The sequence below is a fragment of the Diabrotica undecimpunctata genome, chromosome 10, assembly GCF_040954645.1.
Source record: "Diabrotica undecimpunctata isolate CICGRU chromosome 10, icDiaUnde3, whole genome shotgun sequence".
Lineage (NCBI taxonomy): Eukaryota > Metazoa > Arthropoda > Insecta > Coleoptera > Chrysomelidae > Diabrotica > Diabrotica undecimpunctata.
In genome coordinates this window covers 28018667-28040210 of record NC_092812.1, presented here as the reverse complement: position 1 = coordinate 28040210, position 21544 = coordinate 28018667, and the positions used below count along the sequence as shown (strand labels likewise).

General features: G+C 34.2%; 1 protein-coding gene across 4 annotated transcripts in view; it reads right to left on the bottom strand.

The window, feature by feature from the left end:
- Nucleotides 1-2989: 2989 nt before the first annotated feature.
- LOC140452349 (uncharacterized) overlaps nucleotides 2990-21544 on the bottom strand; it is a 60004-nt gene continuing 41449 nt past the window's right edge. For all 4 annotated transcript variants that reach the window (XM_072546553.1, XM_072546550.1, XM_072546554.1 and 1 more), the window contains exons 3-5: nucleotides 14621-14887; nucleotides 11921-12130; nucleotides 2990-3305 (exon numbers count right to left, since the gene is read on the bottom strand). In XM_072546553.1, coding sequence (XP_072402654.1) covers nucleotides 3006-3305; nucleotides 11921-12130; nucleotides 14621-14887 — 777 coding nt within the window. In that variant the 3' untranslated portion in view covers nucleotides 2990-3005. The remainder of the gene's footprint in view (nucleotides 3306-11920; nucleotides 12131-14620; nucleotides 14888-21544) is intronic.

Below are 21544 nucleotides of genomic sequence, written 5' to 3'. Positions count from 1 at the left end.
GATAATGAGTATATTCCTCGATGTCGTCAGTCCCAGTCTAATAATAGTGATAGCAATGATGCTTAGGAGGAACCAAAGTGACACAAGCTTGGAAATTCATAAAAAGTATTAGAAAAGAAAGAAAAGATAAACCTGATTCAAAATAAAAAGTGGGAAAAATATTACGAAACGCTATTAACAGAAAGTAGGCACGAATTTATGGAAAGACCTGACCATATCTTAATGACAGGAAACTCAGAGGTGCATAAGATAACCAAAGAAGAACTGAAAAAAGAATTGAAACAAATGAAAAATGGAAAAACACCCGGGCCTGGAGACATTCCCATCGAGTTGGTGAAACATATAAAAATATATTAAAATTTTATACTTATAAAGTTTTTTGTCTCTCCTGGAAAGGTTAGGTGAAGGCAGGATAGGAGATATTGCCACATCACCGACGATATTATTATTGTACTATTTTATTAGGGGAAGTGTGCCTATGTTGGACCCCTGCCTATGATGGACCACCTGCTGTAATTTCAAATATGGCCCGGTTACATGCACATCGCTGGTTGCCGCTTGAGCACGAAGTTTGTAGTTTAGTATTTGCAAAGTTTCAGACCCGTGGCGGTTATAACAGTAAATTTGTGAAATAAAATTAAAATTTGGTGTTGCTGATCTAATAAAATTTTTTGGTAAGTAATATTTTACTGGTAACATACGTTAAGCTAAGTGTTTTTTTTTGTTTTGTATAAAATGACTACACTTTCTTTGTCAAATACTATACTTTGTTTTAGGTTAGAATGGTCAAAACAAAAGTAACATAATTAAATTTACTGTCTTGTCTATTAACTTATGATGGACCCCTTTGTCGTTACCTATGACGGAGTAGGGGTCCATCATAGGAAAAAGGAAATAAGTTGCTACTTAACGATTAACATAATACATTTTAGAGGGATGGATCCTCATAAAAGGCAACAGTGGAATGAGAGTAATATGCAGCAAGCTTTAAAAAGCATACAAGAAAAAACTATGGGGTTTAAGTTGGCAGCAAAAACATTTAACATTCCAAAAACGACTTTGAAAAGGCGCTTTAATAAGCAGCAAGGAAGTACCAAAGGTGATTTGGGAGGACGAAGACCAATATTTTCCACTGCTATCGAAAAGGAAATTGCTGACCATATTATCACCATGGAAGCTCGTTTTTTTGGCCTGACCAGTAAAGATTTACGAAAACTTGTATACGAAGTAGCTGAAATAAGGAAACCAAGATGGCAGGCTGGAAATGGGTCAGAGGCTTTTTAAAGCGAAATCCACGATTATCATTACGAACTCCAGAAAATACTTCGTTGGCAAGGGCTCAAGCTTTTAATAAACCAAATATATGTGTCTATTTTACAGCATTAGCACATATATTAGACGAGTTTCAATTTCCACCGGAAAACTCAGAAGATCGCAGAAGATTTATGCTAGTAAAGGTCGCAAACAAGTTGGTGCTTTAAGTAGTGCAGAACGCGGTCTACATATTACGGTCGTATGTGCAATGAATGCACTTGGACCATATGTTCCTCCTGCTTTGATTTTTCCTCGACAGAGGAAGAAAGACAAACTTATGATCGATGCACCTACTGGAAGTGTAGCCTTCGCTCAAGAAAAAGGATGGATGACTTCCGACATTTTCTGTCTCTGGCTGCAACATTTTTTAAGGTATTCAAAGGCTTCTAAAACCAACCAAGTTTTGTTGTTACTCGATGGTCATGGTAGTCATAAAAGTTTTGAAGCTCTCCAGTTTGCAAAAGAAAACGGTATTATTATGTTTTGTTTTCCTGCTCACTGCTCTCATCACGTTCAACCCTTGGACGTAGGATTTTTTAGACCACTTCAAACTTACTACGGCCGAGAAATTCAATTATGGCTGCGACAGAATCCAGGTAAAACAGTTACCCAATTTAAAGTAGCCAGTATCTTTAATAAAGCATATTTAAAAAGTGCTCTTCCATCAAATGCAATAAATGCATTTAAAAAGACAGGAATAGAACCGTTCAATCCAGATGTCTTCGAGGATTGGCAATTTTTGCCGTCTATAACAACAGATAGAGAAAATTATCAACAAAACCCACTACCAGGATGTTCTGACGAGAACTCACTACCGGAACATCGGAACCAAAATGTTTCTTCGATTAAAGGTTTATCAAAAATCACTGATCAGAAATCAACATCATCGTCAGTCCTAAACATCTCGGTCGAAGATATTTGTCCTCCTCCTTTAGCTGGAGTATCTGAAGTAACTCAGAAAAGGGGTAGAAAACGGGGTAAAACAGGATATTTAAATTCAACGCCAGAAATTGATAATATAAAACAAAAAATTGCAGAAAAAGAAGCAAAAAAAAGAAAAAAACACGCAAGAAAAGTAAAAAGGCAAGTTCGTGTCTCAACTACAAACAGTTCTGAAGACGATTGTGAATCTTCCTTTGAAGAAGACGACTCGGACGATGCAACTTGCATTTACTGTAACGAACTATTTTCGCATTCACGATCCAAAGAAAAATGGATTCGTTGTCAAGTGTGTAAGAATTGGTGTCACAATAAATGTGCAGATGTAAATCCTGGATGTAAACAATTTATGTGTGAATTGTGCATGTAACTTTTTTCTTAAAAATACCTATTTGTAATATTATTTATCGTTTCGAATATCTTTTGGTTTAATAAAATAATTTGGTATTTACTTATTTTATACAAAATGCAACGGGTCCATCATGGGCGTATCAAAGGGTCCATCATGAGCGCATATATGCCCATGATGGACCCTTAACAGGATTTTAGTAAACTATGAATAACTTTTGGCATCTTAATTTTTATCAAAATTTGAAACATTTGCATATTATACAAATAACAAGACGTTATGTGGTCATATTTAAAGCCCGCTAAGTAAATAATTAAAATTATTATGGAGCTTTTTCCTTAAGGGGTCCATCATAGGCACATTTCCCCTACATATTTTATTACATATTATTTTGTATTGTATATTACTGATTACAACACAAATTGCACGGAGCATTTAGAGTGTGCATATGGAAGGGTGTATCTCGCCTAGTACGAAGTGAGCGCCTGCGAGCAGGGACCATACAAGGAGTGGATTCTGGTAGTAGAGATGGTGGAGTAGACGAAGTACTTGGAGATTCCGCTTGTAAAGTTGGTGCACGTTGCTGAATACGGAGGGAAACTCTCCGAGGAGGATCATTGCGACCTGAAACCGTACGGGGAGGAACCATACGAGTTAAGCGTGGTGGTCTGTCTTCATCGCTATTATTGTTTTGATCAGATTCCTGAAAACAAAAATCCTTTAGAATTTCATTTATAAAAGTAAAATAAATACCGATATATCAGTTATAAAAAAATCGTAATTAGAGAAGGCTGTACAATAAAAATTTCGTTAATTGGGATTTTTAGACAGTACCACACAATAATGTATTCACCCTCTTATTTATTTAACATACTTTGTGGTTCTGGTTCACTTCCAGCAGTGAGCACTTTATCACTCGTATAACTGTTTGTGTCCTATTCACAGCTGAGTACAGGGCACTTAATTCTTTTAAAAATGAACCGAAATGAATTTATTACTGAAAGGCTATATTGACAATAAAAAATGCACCATGATTCCGGTGCATGGGGAGTATCGGTGGAAGCAGAGACTCCCCATGTTGTGCAGCACAGCTTTTAAATTTGGATTTAAGTTTTTCCGCTGTTTTTGACAGATGTTTCTTAAAAGTTAGGGTACTATCAAGAGTCACCCCAAGGTACTTTGGTGTTTTGTTGTAGATGAGTGTGGTATTTTCGAATTGGATGTTGAGGGTTATTCCGGAAAGCTTATTATTAAGGTCAAAACTGGAAACCTCTATTTTGGTAGCATTTGGTTGAAGCCTCCATTTACGGAAATACTTTCCCACTGTATGTGTCCGCCGTGAGGATTTTTTCTGTTTGTTCAAATGACTTACACCTTGTTGCAAGAACCCAGTCATCGGCGTAACCAAACTTCCTTGATCTGGTTTCTGGTATATCAGCGATGTACAGGCTAAAGAGAAGAGGAGCTAGGACAGATCCCTGAGCCAGTCCATTCTTTAGTTTTCTTGGGGTTCTGATTTCGGTTCCCATGACTACTTGAATCATTCGGTCGGCTAGCATGCTGTTGATTATTCGAGCGGTGGATTTACAGGAGATTATACGGAGGAGCTTGTATATCATGTCTTCTTTCCGGACTGTAGACTTCTATCGTAGGCCGCTGTTAGGTCTATGAATGCGGCTGCAGTTTTCCCTGGAACTCTGCCTCAATAAATGCCTAAGTGAAAGAACCTGATCTGCCCGATCTACAGCTCCTGGTATTCCTAAATATAAGCATGATCACCTACAATAACTGACCAAACTCTTAAAAATTGATTATTATGATTTTTATAAAAATTTGAACTATTATTAAGTATTTCATTTCTTGTTTAATATATTTGTTCCAGTTCAAAAATAAAATGAAAAACTAATAATATTTGTTATAATCAGTCTTCCCTAACCTCGTATGGATAAGTCATTCGCAAAAAACAAACCCCGTATATTAAAATTTTCTGGCTTATTCTGGAATGTGACCTTTAAAATAAACGATTTTTATCCAGTATTCTTTCTGCTGTACCTATACTGATAAACTGGTGGACACATTTTAATACAATTAGGTGACAGCATATTATAATGTTATAGACTCAATGAGAAGAAAAATTACGTTACAAACTGTCACCTGAATGTCAGGCATAAAAGTCGACTTAATTTTAAGCTCCACAACTTTTATAGTTTTTAATAGAAAAAGTATAAATTTAAATAATTAAAAGTGATATATCAAAGAAGTTACCAGTGATTTGTTAAGTGCCGTAAGTACTTCTTTCCAGTTAATCATAGTTTGATTAGAAATATCACTTTTAAGCATCAATAACATATTCTCATCAATAATTGTAGTTACAAATTAACCAAAAAACTAGTTGTACTCTTATCGTTATTCAGCTAATTTGGTAATTACCAGCCGATCAACTAGTTTTAAAATAAACAGAGTCGGACTTTATTTGATTTAATCTATATATAAAATAAAGTCCTGTTAAAATCGCATATAGAGGATTCATCATGTCCGTAACATCAGATGGAAGTTCCAATGTAATTAACTCTGTACCACAACATACCAACACAGTTAAATCCTACTCAAAAGTTTTAAGCCAACATACATATCCTAGTCCTGAACAAGCGATTGTTTTCTCTTCAAAGGATGGATTACGCCTACAGGACTACCTCATACCACTAGGAGCACTTATACAGCCCAAAAACATCTTATTTTCTTCAAGGCTGTCCAATAATCGAGTATGCATGTATCTAGCGAGCAAAGAAATTGTGGATAACTTTATGCAGGTATATGATGGTATAATACTAATAAATTATGAACCAGTTCAAGCTAGAAAATATATTACTCCAGCGGATAGGTTAGTTCTATCGAATGTATGCCCCTCAATTCCCCATGATATTCTCATTCACGAATTAGAAAACCTAGGTCTCAAGCCAATGTCATCAATGACCTTTCTTCGTATTAGCTCTACCATACCGGAATTCAATCATATTTACAGTTTTAGGAGACAAATTTTTATCAACCCTATTATAAATCCTTTACCAGAATCTTTTTTGATTAATTACGATAACAAATCTTATCGAATTTTCTTATCGCAAGATAATCAGTTATGCTTTAACTACAAACAGCAAGGACATAATGCTAATAATTGTAAAAATCCCACAAACTCTCAACAAACACCCACACCTCAAACTTTTTCAACATCGTTAAATACTCCTTCACAAATGGACACCATACAAAAACTTCCCAATCAGCAATCTACTTCCTTAACAAACAGTACAAATCCTGAACATGTCGAACCAAAAGCATCCTCAGTTACCAATACCATTACATCTCCAGAAAATAACAGCGCTATATCACTAGATATTACTCAACAGACAAGCCGTAAGCGTGACGTAGATGAAATCCTATCACCTTCACCAACATATACACCAGCTCTGTCAGAAAAAGATAAACAAAGAGAAATAAATTTTAGGAAACCTACACAAAAACCCAACAAAAAACCCAAGAAAAGTTCTGATACTGACCTAAAAACAATAATAAATGAACATTCACCACCATATATCCTTAATCACGACCAATTTATAGATCTGTTAGAAAACGCACCAGGTTCTCCAAATATTATCACCACTATAACTAATTATACACATGATTTTACTGGATTACTAGGAATGATTAGTAACTTATATGCTCACATAACAGATAGATCTCTTAAAATCAAATGTACCAAACTTAGAAAAAAAATCACAAAACACCTAAATGACGAACTTTCTTCTACCGACAACGAAAATGACATTTTACTTGAAACAGACCCAGAGTCTTAATAAATTAAAACTTTTTTATAACTAGAAAGTAAAAATGGCGTCGTTTAATTCAATTATTCAGTGGAATATAAACGGATACTATAATAACTTACCAATGTTAAAAATTCTACAATCAGAGTATCTACCAGATATTATTTGTCTTCAAGAAACGAATCTTAAGAGCAACCAAGAGTCTTGTTTACATAATTATCAAAGTTTTTCAAAAAATAGAGTAAACCAAAGAATAGCAAGCGGTGGAGTGACAATTCTTGTAAATAACAAATTAACCGCAAGTAGGTTACCCCTACAAACACATTTAGAAGCTGTAGCTATTTCTCTAGAAGGGACCACAAAAATACATATTTGCACGATTTACTTACCCCCAGGACAACCAATTGATAAACAGGACCTTTTTAACCTCGTGAAACAAATACCTTCTCCGCGTATTTTAACAGGTGATTTTAATGCTTACAACAGTATTTGGGGCTCTACATATGACGACAAAAGAGGACTTATTATTGAGGAAAGAATAGATCGGTATAACTTATCACTGTTGAATGATGGACGCCCTACAAGATTCAATATACAAACAGGCGAATCAACGCCCTTGGACTTAACGATAGCGGATAATAACTTCTCTGCATTAATGACATGGAACAGATTAGACTACACTTATAACAGTGACCATTTCCCAATAATAATCACCAATAACTTGTTCAAGCCCAAAAATGGAAAGCACGCCCCTAGGTGGAAAACGAAGGAAGCAAATTGGACATTATTTGAAGATATCATAGAAAAACATGTCACAAACTGTAAAATATCCAACAGTATTGACACAGACATCGAAACCTTCTTCAGCATCATATTAAAAGCAGCCCAGGAAACCATTAAGAAAACTGCACCTATTACAAAACATAAACCAGTCCCTTGGTGGAATGAACAATGTAAGACATCGATCGAAGCTTCCAAAAAAGCCTTTAACAAATACAAAAGACATAAAACACTTAACAATAAAATAGAATTTCAAAAACTTAAAGCTAAAGCTCAGTTAGTAGTAAAAACTTCAAAAAGAAATTCGTGGGCTCAATTTGTGTCCAGTATAAACAGTAGAACCCCTATGTCTGAAATGTGGAAGAATGTCAAAAAAATATCTGGAATAACGGCTTATAACAAAATCACTCAACTAAAGAAAGATAATAAAATAATCACAGATGACCTAGAAATAGCAGTATTTGCTAATACCTATAAAAATAGATCTAATACAAGCAATTATAATAATAATTTTATCAACTTTAAACAGAACGAAGAATGCAATGTAATTATACCGTTTGTAGATGACACAGATGCTTTAAACACCAAATTTAATATAAATGAATACAAAGATGCATTAAACTCATTTAAAGAGACTAGTGAGGGTCCAGATAACATCCCAATGGTTTTTCTTAAGCATTTACCTGAGAATGCACACAATCATCTTCTTAACATATTTAATATTATTTGGACAGAATAGAAATTTCCAACAGCATAGAGAGATTCTATTATAATACCTATATTAAAACCAAAATGTCCCAAAACAGATCCTGAGTCTTATAGACCAATTTGGATAACATGTACTGCATGCAAACTGTTAGAAAAAATGGTCAACCGTCGTCTCCTCTGGACACTTGAAGATCGAAATATTATTATTCCAGAACAAAGTGGTTTCCGACAAAATAGATCAACTCTAGACAATATTATAGACCTAGAAAGCAGTGTACATGAAGCCTTCTCCCTTAATCAAAAATGTATTGGAATATTCTTCGACATTGAAAGAGCCTTTGATACAGCTTGGCGCCACCGTATCATCAGATTACTGTACGATTTAGAAATCAAAGGACATTGCCTTGCATTTATAAAAAACTTCTTATATAAAAGATATATCCAAGTTAGAGTAAATGGTAATTTGTCGTCAAAAGTGGAATTGGAAAATGGAATTCCTCAGGGATCTGTTATAAGTCCTACGCTATTTATAATTCCCATAAATGATGTTCTACGAAATTTAAAACTTCCACTTAAAGGCCGCTTATATGCTGACGATCTCGTAATATTTGGTCAAAGCAAAAACTTAAACAACCTCTCACAACTTGCACAGGGTTTCTTGTTAGATATTGACAAATGGTCAAAGGAAACTGGATTTATCTTTTCAACAACTAAAACTAAATATATAGTATTTTCTAAAAATAAAGTCAGTACACCAATCTCATTATATCTATACAACCAATCGCTACAACAAAAAGATTCGCTAAAATTGCTAGGAGTTACTTTTGACAGAAAGTTGAATTGGAAAAAACATATCAATAATCTAGCATGTAAATGTTACAGAAGATTAAATTTACTAAAAATTCTAGCACACAAGAATTGGGGTTCAGACAGGAGTACATTGCTAATTATATACAGAACTATGATACGATCACAGCTAGACTACGCGGCTATAGCTTACGACTCAGCATCGAAATCAGTACTTAAAAAGCTCGATACTATTCATAACACAGCACTCAGAATATGCCTGGGAGCCTTTTGTACAACACCGATTGAAAGTTTACTTTGCGAAGCAAATGAATTGTCGTTAAATGATAGAAGAGCTTACCTTAGTCTAACATATGCAACAAAAATTAAAGATAATGCAAAAAACCCTGTCTATAGAAATACTTTTACCGATAATTACCCAAACCTTAATGCAAATCTCCGTTCTAATAAACCTTTCTATAAAAGAATAAAAGACCATTTGCATCTGTTTGATATTGTCATACCTGAATGTCTTCCATACACATATGATCATAATCCACCTTGGATTCAAAACATACCATCATGTAACTTAGAACTTACGTCATTTGATAAAAACTCCACTAATCCTGATCTAATTATTTCCCATTTTAGAAAAATCATTAGTCGTTATAAAAATCATACCCAGATATACACTGATGGTTCAAAATCATCCGAAGGTGTGGGAGCGTCTGTAGTAACTCCAGAGAAGGTTCTAAAATTCAAACTACCTAATGTTAGTACTATCTATACAGCTGAAATGTATGCTCTCTATCGCGCCATAGAACTAATCAATCTGACAACAAACTCCAAATATATTATTTTAACAGACTCACTTAGTGCCATACAAAGCATCCGACAACTGTATCCAAAAAACCCGCTTTTAAAAAAAATTAACAGTCCTTCTTCAGGCTTATATCAATCATAATGAGATAAATTTCATCTGGATCCCATCCCATATAGGAATAAAAGGCAACGAAACTGCTGACCATAGTGCGAAAGACGCGATAGTGAGTGACGTTTCCGAGATCGTAAACACCGACATCGTAAAGCATCTTCTTTGATTTTATTTATTATTATATAATTTTGTTAATTTTTTTGATTTTTGCGTCTTTAAATTTGCGTTTAAATTTTAATAAAATAATCTATGGTTTGTAGTAGTTTTTTTAACATTATTTATTATTATTGTTTATATAGTTTATTTAAAATGTTTATTTACGTAGCTCAAAAATAAGTCCACAATTTTTGTTATAGTTTTCATTTATTCTCTTTTTTACTATTACAACAAATTACAATTAATTTAAAATTAGAACATAACATATAAGTCTACAAAAACTATCTTAAACAAAAATAAAACATTATTTCACTAAGACTTATCATAAAAAAATATAAGAGATGGCAAAAACCATAATAAAATTAAGCCGGAATATTGTTACAGTTATTGCAAATTAAGATTTACATGTTACAAAGATACTTTTTACAAATCGATCAAAAATATTTCGTTTTTCGATTCTTTTTCCATCTGCAGTCACCACACTTCCCAATTGTTCCCGAAGTTCTCTGAACTATCACGACATCTTCATCCAAATGACATCTAGTTTAGTCGAATCTTTATTGTCTTGGGTATACAGACATTTTCTTCGATTCTTCTGGTGGTTGTACATAAGGCTAAAAGCTAAATTTGTCAAAACTTCTCGTAGGGACTTTATGGAATTTGGAATGTTACAATTGTAAATAACAAAGGAATTTATTGCTGTAACATTTAAAAGTTTGTAGAAAACAACCATAGGCCATCTTCTACTACAACGTGCCGCATCATGTTGTTAACATAAGATACACATCTACGGTATCAACACAGATTTTTGTGCTGTTATATGCTATGATATCCGGTTTTCCAGTTACAGGATCAACGTCATCCCCATGGCGCATAGTGAAATATAACAGACCGTTTTTTTTGTTTATATGACACTAGTGTTTCTTTTGAACCAAACCCAAATGTACTAAAGCCAGATTGTTAGAGAAATATGCAAGAATGTCTCTTCTATTTACTTTTATTGTTCCTAAGAGAGTTAAACCATTTTCCTTCAAGCTTATACCAAGATCAACACTGGTGTACCAATTGTTCTCTAAGATCCGTAGAGAAGTTCACAGGCGCGTTCCGCCACTGCCTTGGTACTAGTGTCTAGATAGTATGGACCACCCACTGGGTTTTTGCCAACGTATACTTCCATGCTACTGGTATAAAATAACTTTGAATCAGACAGTACAAATATTTTTATACCGTATCTATTAGATTTGCTTGATATGTACTGGCGGAACGAGCACCGTCCTCTAAAAGTTTTCGTCTACGGTTACGTATTGCGAATGAGAGAAACATTTTTTCTGATTTTCGTTCCACTTGGTAATAAGATCTCTTATTGGCGCTAATTTATCCAAACTAACTCTATCATGCCTTGTATTGATATCATCAGCTCGCATGTACCTTAGTAAATTACTGAATCTCGTAATGTTCATTGTCAGTCGGAAAACCTCTATACCAGCGCCGTCCGTTTTCCACAAGTCTGTTGTATTAAGGTGACTTGCCTTTCTTACACCTGCAAGATATAAAAGACCTAAAAGGGCATGAATTTCATCAATGTTTGAGTATATATCTCGATCGCGACTGAACTTCTGCTTCTATTCATCTATCCCATCAACAATTATTTGTAACATATCAGTATCAAATAGATTGTTCCAGATATCTAAAATATCGATTTTCTGTCTGGCGCATTGTTTTGAACCCGAAAGCTGCAGAACAATATTATCACTTCGAGTTCTGACGTTCTTAGGGGCAATATTCTTAGTCCATTTTGTTTTATTATCTTTGCCCAAAAATATGGACCAATGGCAAACTCTGTCTCATTATCTAATTCCTCATTTTTCTGTTCCGTATCGCTTCCCTCCGCTTCCGTAGTTCTCTTCTACATGATCTTCTCCCGATTCCTCTTCATCATTATACTCAGAAACTTTTTCTAAAAGTGCTTAGAATTGACCGTCATTGACTTCCACCGGTCTTCCAGACAAGCTGCGTCTACTGAAAGGTTAATTATGTTTTTTAGTCCTAATTCTTGTTACCTTTCATTTTATATGCTTGTTGAATTATTAATGAAAAAATGATATTGCTGTTTAATATACAAAATGATATAATTACCTGAACCGTATTAACATTCTCTTTTGCTAGTATTTGATTAGATCTTGCCCGTTTCCTTTTTTCCATTCTTTCTCTTCTTAGCTTTCTATCTTCCTTTCTTCTTTGCAAGATCTGCTGAAGTTCCGATTCTGCTAATTTCAGCTCCTCTGCCGTAGGTTTCGAAGCGTAAATATCACTTTTTACCTGATTAATTCTCTGCATTTCATGTAGCTGAAAAATATAAATTCAGAAATTAAAAAAATAGAAGTACATCTAGAAAGTTTATCATGCTACAATTTATTAGTCATTCTACTTCCTACGTTTCTTTCATTTTATATGCATGCTTGAGTAATAAGGTAAAATTGCTATTGCTACTTGATTTACATAAAAAGTAATACCTACTTATTTTACAGACAAGCAAAAGTGGAAAAGCCTCTGGTAAAGATAGAATTAACATGAAACTAATAAAATACGAGGAAGGGAATCTGTAATAAAAAGGAGGTTATCAAAGATCACAAAGAAAACAGAGGGACAGTACTAACGTGGATTCACAGAAGGAAGATCTACAATAGATGCAATACACACAATAAAACAAATAATAGAAAAAGCAAACGAATATAAATTAGAATTGGAAATGTTATTCACAGACTTCAAACAGGCATTTGATTCAATTAAAAGGAAAGGATTAATGATAGCACTTAAAAAATTAAAAATTCCACAGAAACTCAGAAAATTAATAGAAATGAACAATGAGAAATACAAAAATAAGCATAAAGACACAAAAAGGAAAAACAGAGAAATTCAGTATAAATAAAGAGATGAAACAAAGAGATGCCTTATCAACAACTCTATTTAATAAATAAAGGAAATCTTAGAACAAGAAATAGTTAAATAATCGCATATACAGACGATATTGCTATTATTGCAAAGAACAGGAAAATAATGAAAGAAATGCTAGAAGAAATAAGAGAGAAAGGGGAGGTAATGGGACTAAGATTAAATCAAAAAAAAGACAAAAATATTAAGATTAGGAAAAAAGTCAATGAAAATCAAAACAGGAAGTTCTGGCCAAGTCCTCTTCAGTCTTCGTTCCTCCATTGGTGGCTGATATAATTCACTGATAATTTGGCTGTGGTGCGTTTAATTAAGAATTTTGGCCTTGTTAGCGTGAAGTGATATAACATATTTTACGGTTCATGCTCCTAAGTCATTGTGGATGATTGCATTGCTTACATACCAAGGGGCGTTAGCTATCATACACACTGTTTTTGATTGGAAAGTCTGCTAAAGCCTGGCTACAACCCCAGAGTTCTAAGAGATAAGCCCATATTGGTTTTAGCATGACTTTGTAAAGCAGTATTTTGTTCTCCAATGACAGCTGTGACTTTCTGCCAACTAACCATTTCATTTGTTTTAATTTTATATTGAGCTGAGTTTTTTTTAGCGTTAATTTGTTGCTTCTAGGTGAGCTTTAGGTCCAAATGCAACCCAAGATATTTCACAACGTCTCTAGCAGGAATGGGGGAATTGTTTAGACTAAGAATGGGGGCATTGCTTAGAGTTTGAAGAAGTAGAATACTTCAACTAGTGGGTAGCTCGCAAATCTCTGGAATGGTGGAGGAATTCACCAGGACAAAGACAGGCGAAACAGTTCATTACAGAACATTCGCCAAAATTTACGGCAGACCTAATAAGCAAAGACAGGAAAACAGTCAAGGTCATAGTAGGTCTTCTAACAGGGCACTGTAAGCTGAATAGGCACTTGAAGCTGATGGGATTATCAGATGATGACCTGTGCAGATTCTGTCACCTCGAAGAAGAAACAGCAGAGCACATTTTATGTCAGTGTGACAGTCTGGCAAATGTGCGGTTCTTTGCATTAGGAGAAGAAAATCCACCGGCAAATAGCTACATGGAAGGTACAGTCTCGAAGCTACTAGACTTTATAAAAAGGGTCAGGCTAGAGAATGTTATCTAGGACTAGAGGACCACAATAGATCTGAAAAGGTCGCAGTGGAATAGGCCGAAAGGCCACCTCTCTTAATCTAATCTAATCTAATCAACTACATAGGAGTTACAATAAGTAAAGCCGGAGAAAGTAAATCCGAAATAAAAGAAAAAATATAAGCAGCGAATAAAGTTTATTTTGCAAACACAAAAATGGTTAAAAAACTGACTAAGAAGATGAACATTTAGAACACCATAATTAGATCAATATTATTATATGCAGGAGAAACAATGACGATGGTTAAAAAAAATAAAGAAGACTTAAGAATGGCGGAGAGAAAGATTATGAAAACCATACTGGGACCAATCAGAAAAAAACAAAATGAATATAGAAGCAGAACAAATGCAGAGATTAAGGAAGAACTTCAGGAAGACATCGTGACTAAAATAAAGCAATGCAGAGTTAGATGGTTATGTCACATTTGGCGAGCAGGAGAGATGCAGTGACATACACAATGATAGAATGGAATCTAGGAGGAAGAAAGAGAAGGGGAAGACCAAGATCAAAGCGGCTGCAAGAAGTTGAAGAAGACCTCCAAAGAGCAGGAGTCAGAGAATGGAGAGGAAAAACTAGAGACAGGAAAAAATGGAGAGATATCGTCAAGAAGATAATATAAACAAAAGGCACTGATCCATCCAAGAGATAGGATCTAGAAAGAGTTCGCGGTTAAACCCCACGCTGGGGTGTATAGCCATTACATATACAATACTTACTTTTCTTGTTATCTTTTTAAGCTTTTTATATGCTCTTTTGTGTCTTCGCATCACTTTTTGCAACTTGTTTCTTATTTTCAATACCCTTTTCTCACCCTTTTTTCTTCTGTTTGTCCCCTCCATTATTTCCTGGGTTAAATTTTGTTCAATTTCCACTTCTGATGGAGTAATATGAGGCGAAACATCAATTGTTTCAGTTTTTACAGTTGAAAATGGTAGTAATTGAGAGAGTACTTCGACAGCAATACTCTCAAGTTTGTTGACCACCTAAAAAATATAAATTTAGAAATTAAAAAAATAAAAGTACCCGTAGAAATTTGCTGTAAATGCCCAACAGAATTATGGCATGTGACGCAAATTCTCACAATAATGTAACATGTATAGTCGGTTCGCTAAACCCAGTCCAAACTGTCTAGTGAATTTAGTAATTATTTTTTTGCGAAGTTAGTTACTTTTTGACAGACTAGAAGGTGCTAGAAGTGGCTAGAAATTACTATACAACCAGGCACACGTGCTCATAATTTCACGAGTATTTCATTCGAGTATTTCGTTAAACTTTTTCTGCAAAATTATACTAATATTCTATGATTCCTATCAGAAACTAGTTTTGGACGACCCGGGATTTTACTTTTATCTTACGTACTTTATTATGAGGAATATATAACACAATACTGAGTACGTTTTGTGATTATATATCATTTGGAATATTGCTTATTCAGCATTATTATCATCACTTTTAAACAAATAATAAATTAACTGGAAAATATTAAACGTTCATTGAAAATATTCTCAAGAAACTCAAGCTAAATCCTACCAAAAATTAAGTTGGTTGCCTATATTTGGCGCAACTCAACGATATAAACTAAATTAGCCTAACTTTTTTTTATAAAATTTGTTTTTTATATAATATACATTGTAATAGAAATTTACTTTCTTTATACATGCTACAAATTTCTAAGCGAATTTCATTTTTGACGCTATGTTAAACTGAATTGGATGTTAATTGAAATGTTTTTGTTATTAAGAACATTTGTAACATTTACATAATAATTCGATAAATATATTTTAATGATCAACTTATCTCAACAGGGTTCCATTCGACAAATAAAAAAAAATGGTAGGTATTTTTAATAAATCTAAACTCTTACTAATATAAAAATATTACCTTTTAAGGAACAATTATCATGTTTATTTGAGAAAAACTTAGCTTTTAGGAACAAGTGGAAAACTTTGACTATGTATAATAATAAATTTCAAAATACAACTATCTAATTGACTAAATAGAACTAAGAAAGAATTTAAACAAAAATAATAGAACAATAAAACTATATTAACTAAAATAAACAATGCGAATAATACAAATATTTACTACAATACAATGTTAAATTGTAACAACTCAAATATTATATTTTAAATATACAGGGAAAATTTTATGGGTTTAGTATACACTTCCACTATTAAGAATAATTCTTCTTTTTTCAATGGAAGAAGTCTGCAATAGTAAGTATATTTGAGCTATTAATACAGAGGGGTAGGAATTTTTGTGTTGTAGGTTTTCGACTATGAATCTGTCAAAATATGCCCGACCTAAGCGAATAGACCTTAACATAATATTATATAAGAATAAAAAAGGTAATAAATCAATTTTGGAAAAAAATTAAAGATACAAATAGCTTAATTTAAAGCTCAAAACAAGTGGGGCATGGAAAACTTTAAGGATTTCAGACTTCAATTTTCAGATTTACCCATGAAAGGGTAAAGATATAACAAATACAAACGGGCAAAGTATGGGCTCAGAATTATTACAAGAAAAAGATAAATACAAGTTGAGTATATATATCTAAAAAGAAAAAATAAGAAATGTGCTAAAAAGGATGAAAAATAGTCGAGCAAATGGCTCTAGAGATATAACTGCAGAACTACGAAAACACGTCCCTTCGATCTTAATATAAATATTAAAACAAATTTTTAACAATGCTTATTTAAGAGAAAAATACCGAAAGAATGGAAAATGGACTACTTAAGCTCCATACATAGAAAGAGAAGCAAAAAAGACCCCAATAAATATAAGCCAATATGCACACCTTTTGTGGGTAGGTTGTATGGAAAAACCATTAAACAAAGGGTGGAGATACAGCTGGGAACTTCAGAATAACACATTGGTTTTCGTCCCGGACGTTCATGTGTCGATAATATATTTTCAATAAAATACGAAGACAAAACTACTCAGAACCGTTTAGAGTAAATAAAGGACTTCGACAAGGATGCTGCCTGACACCAACTTCATTTAAACTTTACATAATATGAAACACTCGTCATCCTTCAGCCTAAAAAGTCCATTGCTGAACAAATGCCATCAAGTTTATATTTTGTCTTCATAAATCGTCAGCTACTGTTACTTTAGATTAGTTCCTTTACCAAGAATTAATACAAAGCAACCATCTGGCTGACTCATCACTTAACCTATTTCTATGTTTTCTAATTACTAATGATGCTTTAGAAAATAATCTCTCAGCAGGTACTGAAGTTGCAGGTATTGAAAGAAAATCATTTCCCTTCTTATTAGGCATATTATCAGCAATATTTGGCGCACATTCATCAGTTTCGTCTTCATAGTCCATTATTATCAATTTCACTGTGTAATGAAAGTCTTTAATAGATTTTGTACACCAAGGCTCAAAATGTGAGCAAAGCACCGGAAATGTTGATTATCTGAATCAAAGTGTGGCAGCTGTTTGCTCAGTTCATACATACATTTGGTATTTACAGTTGCGTTGTCGACCATGATTCCCTATATTTTATCAATTATGTCATATTCCAATAAACATTCGTGGAAAATCGTTGGAATATCTTCACCAGTATGTCGACCGCGTGATGGTATAAAATCAAGGATTAGAGATCGATATTTCCATTCGTTGTCTATATAATGGATAGTGACCCCATAGTAACTCCTACCAGCAATTGATGTCCATCCATCAATGGTAAATGACATTTTAGATGAAAATGGTTGTAGTCGTTTCTTAAGATTTGTAATTTTTATTTTCTAAATCTATAATTTGTTTCTTTACGCCAGTCTCGAAGTGCTGATCAAACACTCTGTCCCTATAGGCGTATACCTCAGCATCATGATCTCCTCGCTGCTGTTGATGTCTTCTGTCCAACTGATGGCCCTATTCAGAACTTTAACAGCTTCTGCAGCAGAAATTTTTGAAGCAGGTGGTTCATCATCGACATCCTCCTCTTCCGTTTGTTCATTTTGAACGGTCCTTACAATTTCTTCATCCGTGAGCATTTTTTGGGTGTCAATTTCTTTGTCACAGCCCATTCTCGAACCTCAGATTCAGTTATTATTGTCGTGTTGTCTAGAGCCAGCTGAGCGACAAGAGGGCTTAAAATTATGTCTTTTTCGTTGCATGAAGGGTCGTCAATAGCCACTAAGTAAGTTATTTCAAGAAAGTTGAATCAAAAGTTGTGAAATGGATGACCAACAATTTGCCAAATTGAAAACGACGTTCTTTTTTTTTTTTTTTTTATTTAACATCCAATGTTTATTGCAATCTGTCTCATTATAAACAATAAACAATAAGCAATATGTATAGTATATGTACAATAACATAGTGGGAAGCTGCCCAGTGGCGAGCACCCAGGTAAAAGATAACATAAATGTAATCTATGATATATCAGCTAATTTGAACTTAACAAACAGAGTTTAATACAGGTAAACATCACTGACACACATATGAGAATTACAAGGCAAAAACACAAATTAAGGAAAGATTTAGAAAACACCTGAATAGAAACTTGTTATTTCACCGCACCATGACACTATGTTCTATTTTTCCTGATTTACTAGAGGTCCAAAGGGTCTGGTCGTTTTAATCTTCTTACGTGTGAAATGTTGAGCAGATCCGTGGCCAGCGGATTTGGATGGCAGGATAGTCTGTTCTTGTATACAGAGTTTACAGCAGATATTGCTTCGCAAACTGTTTGTAGCTGTAAATCGTGATGTAATCTGTGGTTCGTGATATACCAAGGGGCATTACAGATCTGGCGCAGTACTTTCGATTGGAAACGTTGAAGTTTTTGTATGTTGGTATTACTTGCTGTACCCCAGATTTGTGCTGCATATTGCCATACCGGTTTTAAAATACATTTATATATCAGAAGTTTGTTCTCCAGGCTAAGATTTGATTTTCGACTCATGTACCAATACATTTTCCTGTAGATTAAGCTGAGTTGAAGGCGTTTCTTCCAGATGTGGATGCCCCAATTAAGTTTGCTATCCAAATGGATTCCTAAGTATTTAACGACGTTATTAACTGGTAGTGGAGTGTTGTTTATAGAAACTGGTGGCGCGACACCTTTTTTTTAAAGTAAACGTTATTTGTGTTGATTTTAAACTGTTAACTTGGACTCGCCACAGCTTAAGCCAGCTCTCTAGTTTAAGTAGGTGATTTTGTAATACCTGGGCTGCTTCAGTTGCTGTAGAATTTGAAGCCATGATAACTGTGTCATCGGCATATGTAGCGATTGTTGTATTGGTCGTCGTTGGGAGATCTGATGTGAATATTAAGTAGAGGGTGGGTCCTAGTATGCTTCCTTGTGGAACTCCGGAACAAATTGGAAACAGGTTAGTGATTTCCCCACCTCTTTTGACTTGAAAGAATCGATCTGTCAGGTAGGATCTTAAAAGTGAACTTATGGGATGAGGAAATATAGATTTAATTTTGGAGATAAGACCTACATGCCAAACTTTGTCGAATGCTTGAGAGACATCTAGAAATGTAGCAGTACAGTAATTTTTTTGTTCAAGCGAATTTCTGATAGTCTTTACCACCCTATGAATTTGTTCGATAGTACCATGTTGTTTCCTAAACCCAAACTGATAATTCGGTAAAACATTACTGTCATATAAAATAAGCTCCAGTCTTCTCAGAAAAAGCCGTTCAAATACTTTAGATATAATAGGCAACAAGCTAATAGGACGGTATGAAGATACTTCCGTGTGATCCTTATTAGGTTGATGGATGTTTTTATTTCTTCTCTATATCTGTTCCAGTTTGTTCTTTTATTAGAGAGTGTTAAATGTTTAGAACAGTTATGAATTTGACTTTGTAGATCTATGAAGAAAGGGGAATGATCTGATGAGAGGTCAAATGAAGGAGAAATTTGGAGGTAGGTATGTGATATTCCTTTTACTATAGCAAAATCAATAAGATCAGGAATTTTTTGTTTATCAGTAGGCCAATACGTAGGCTCTCCAGTAGAGAAAGGAATTAAATGATTCTCATTAATACTTTTTAATAATTCTCGTCCACGTGAGGTTACGATTCTGGAACTCCATTTATGATGTTTGGCATTATAATCTCCAGCAGAAATGAAACGGTGTCCTAGCATCTTAAAGTATTCAGTAAAATGATCAGCTTTAATTATTTTATTCGGTGGACAGTAAACAGCAGATAGAATAATCGAGCCTTGTGAATCTTCGACCGACACTGATGTGGCTTGGATGTTAACTTTACTAATTTTATTTGTTTCATGATGCTTAATGTTATTTCTTATAATAATTGCCGTACCTCCGTGGGCTTTACCTAATGGATGTTGAGTTACATAGGTTGAATATTTGGGAATATGGAAATGGCTCTTATCAGTCATGTGTGCTTCGGAAATAAACATAACATCTAGATTATGATAGTAAATGAATGCTTTAACTTCGTGGAAATGAGAAGTTAAACCATTGGCATTCCAACAGCACATCTTTAGTTTAGTGTTGAAGGTTAAGCTTAGATATCAGAGAAATTATGAGATCAAACATCTTATCCATTCTTTCCATTAACTTATGTACAAGTAGTTCTAGATTATTTTGTATATGTTGAGGAGTTGTTGTTTCTATTATATGAGAAGTCTCATCTATGGTAGATGTATTTCTATTATCTCTTCCTGCAACAATTTTCGCATAGCTTGTAGTTGGTTGAGTGTTTGAAGGAAATTCTGCACGAGGTGGTTGACTTGCGTTTTTATCTCTAAGTGTTGGAAATTTTTTTTTCTGTAGCTCTTTGTATATTGAGCATCCCTTATAGCTGGCAGGATGATTTTCTAGACAATTTACACATTGAACATCTTTTATATTTTTTGGTTTTGGGCATTGAGATGATAGGTGATCGCCAATACATTTTACACAGCGCGGACTCCTGTGGCAATAATTGTGGGTGTGGCCAAAATTTTGACATCTTTGACATTGGGGTAGTTCCCTTTTCGGATGCGGTGGCTCAACTGTGACAATAGAGTTTAGTAATTTTGTAATATTATATATATCTTTATTGTTACTTTGAATAGCCAGTTTTATATTAAATAGTGGCAGATCTTTCTTTGTGCCTCTTTGCTTAATGTTGGAGATGTTCAGTGCTGTATGTCCGTGCGCTAGCAACGCTTTTTTAATGTCATCTGGATCTGTTGAAGGATGTAAATTACGTATAAGAACTCGGAATCCACGGTTTTGTTTCAGTTGGTATGTATGGTACTGAGTATTTTTTTCTGCTAAAGATTTTACAATTAATGAATAGTTTTTGGATGAGTCAGCTTGAACTTTAATTTGGTTGTTAGCAAGACATTTTAAAGTATATTTACCTGGAGTTATCTGCTGTAGTAATTCCTGTAGTGGTTTGATACACTCAACATTTTGGATAAATATAGGTGGTGGCTGTTCATCTTTTTTTTCTTCCAGCATTTCATCCTCTTCATTAGATTTATCATTTTCAAGTGCCTCGTATCTGTTAGATGTAAGAACAGTTTTACTTAGCCAATAATCTTTGAGTGTAGCTTGTTTGGTGTTTTTCAATTCAGGACTATCATCGTTGCGTTGACGTTTCTTGTGGTGGACTGATACCCATTCACTACCACTTTTTACCTCTTCTGCATCTGTGA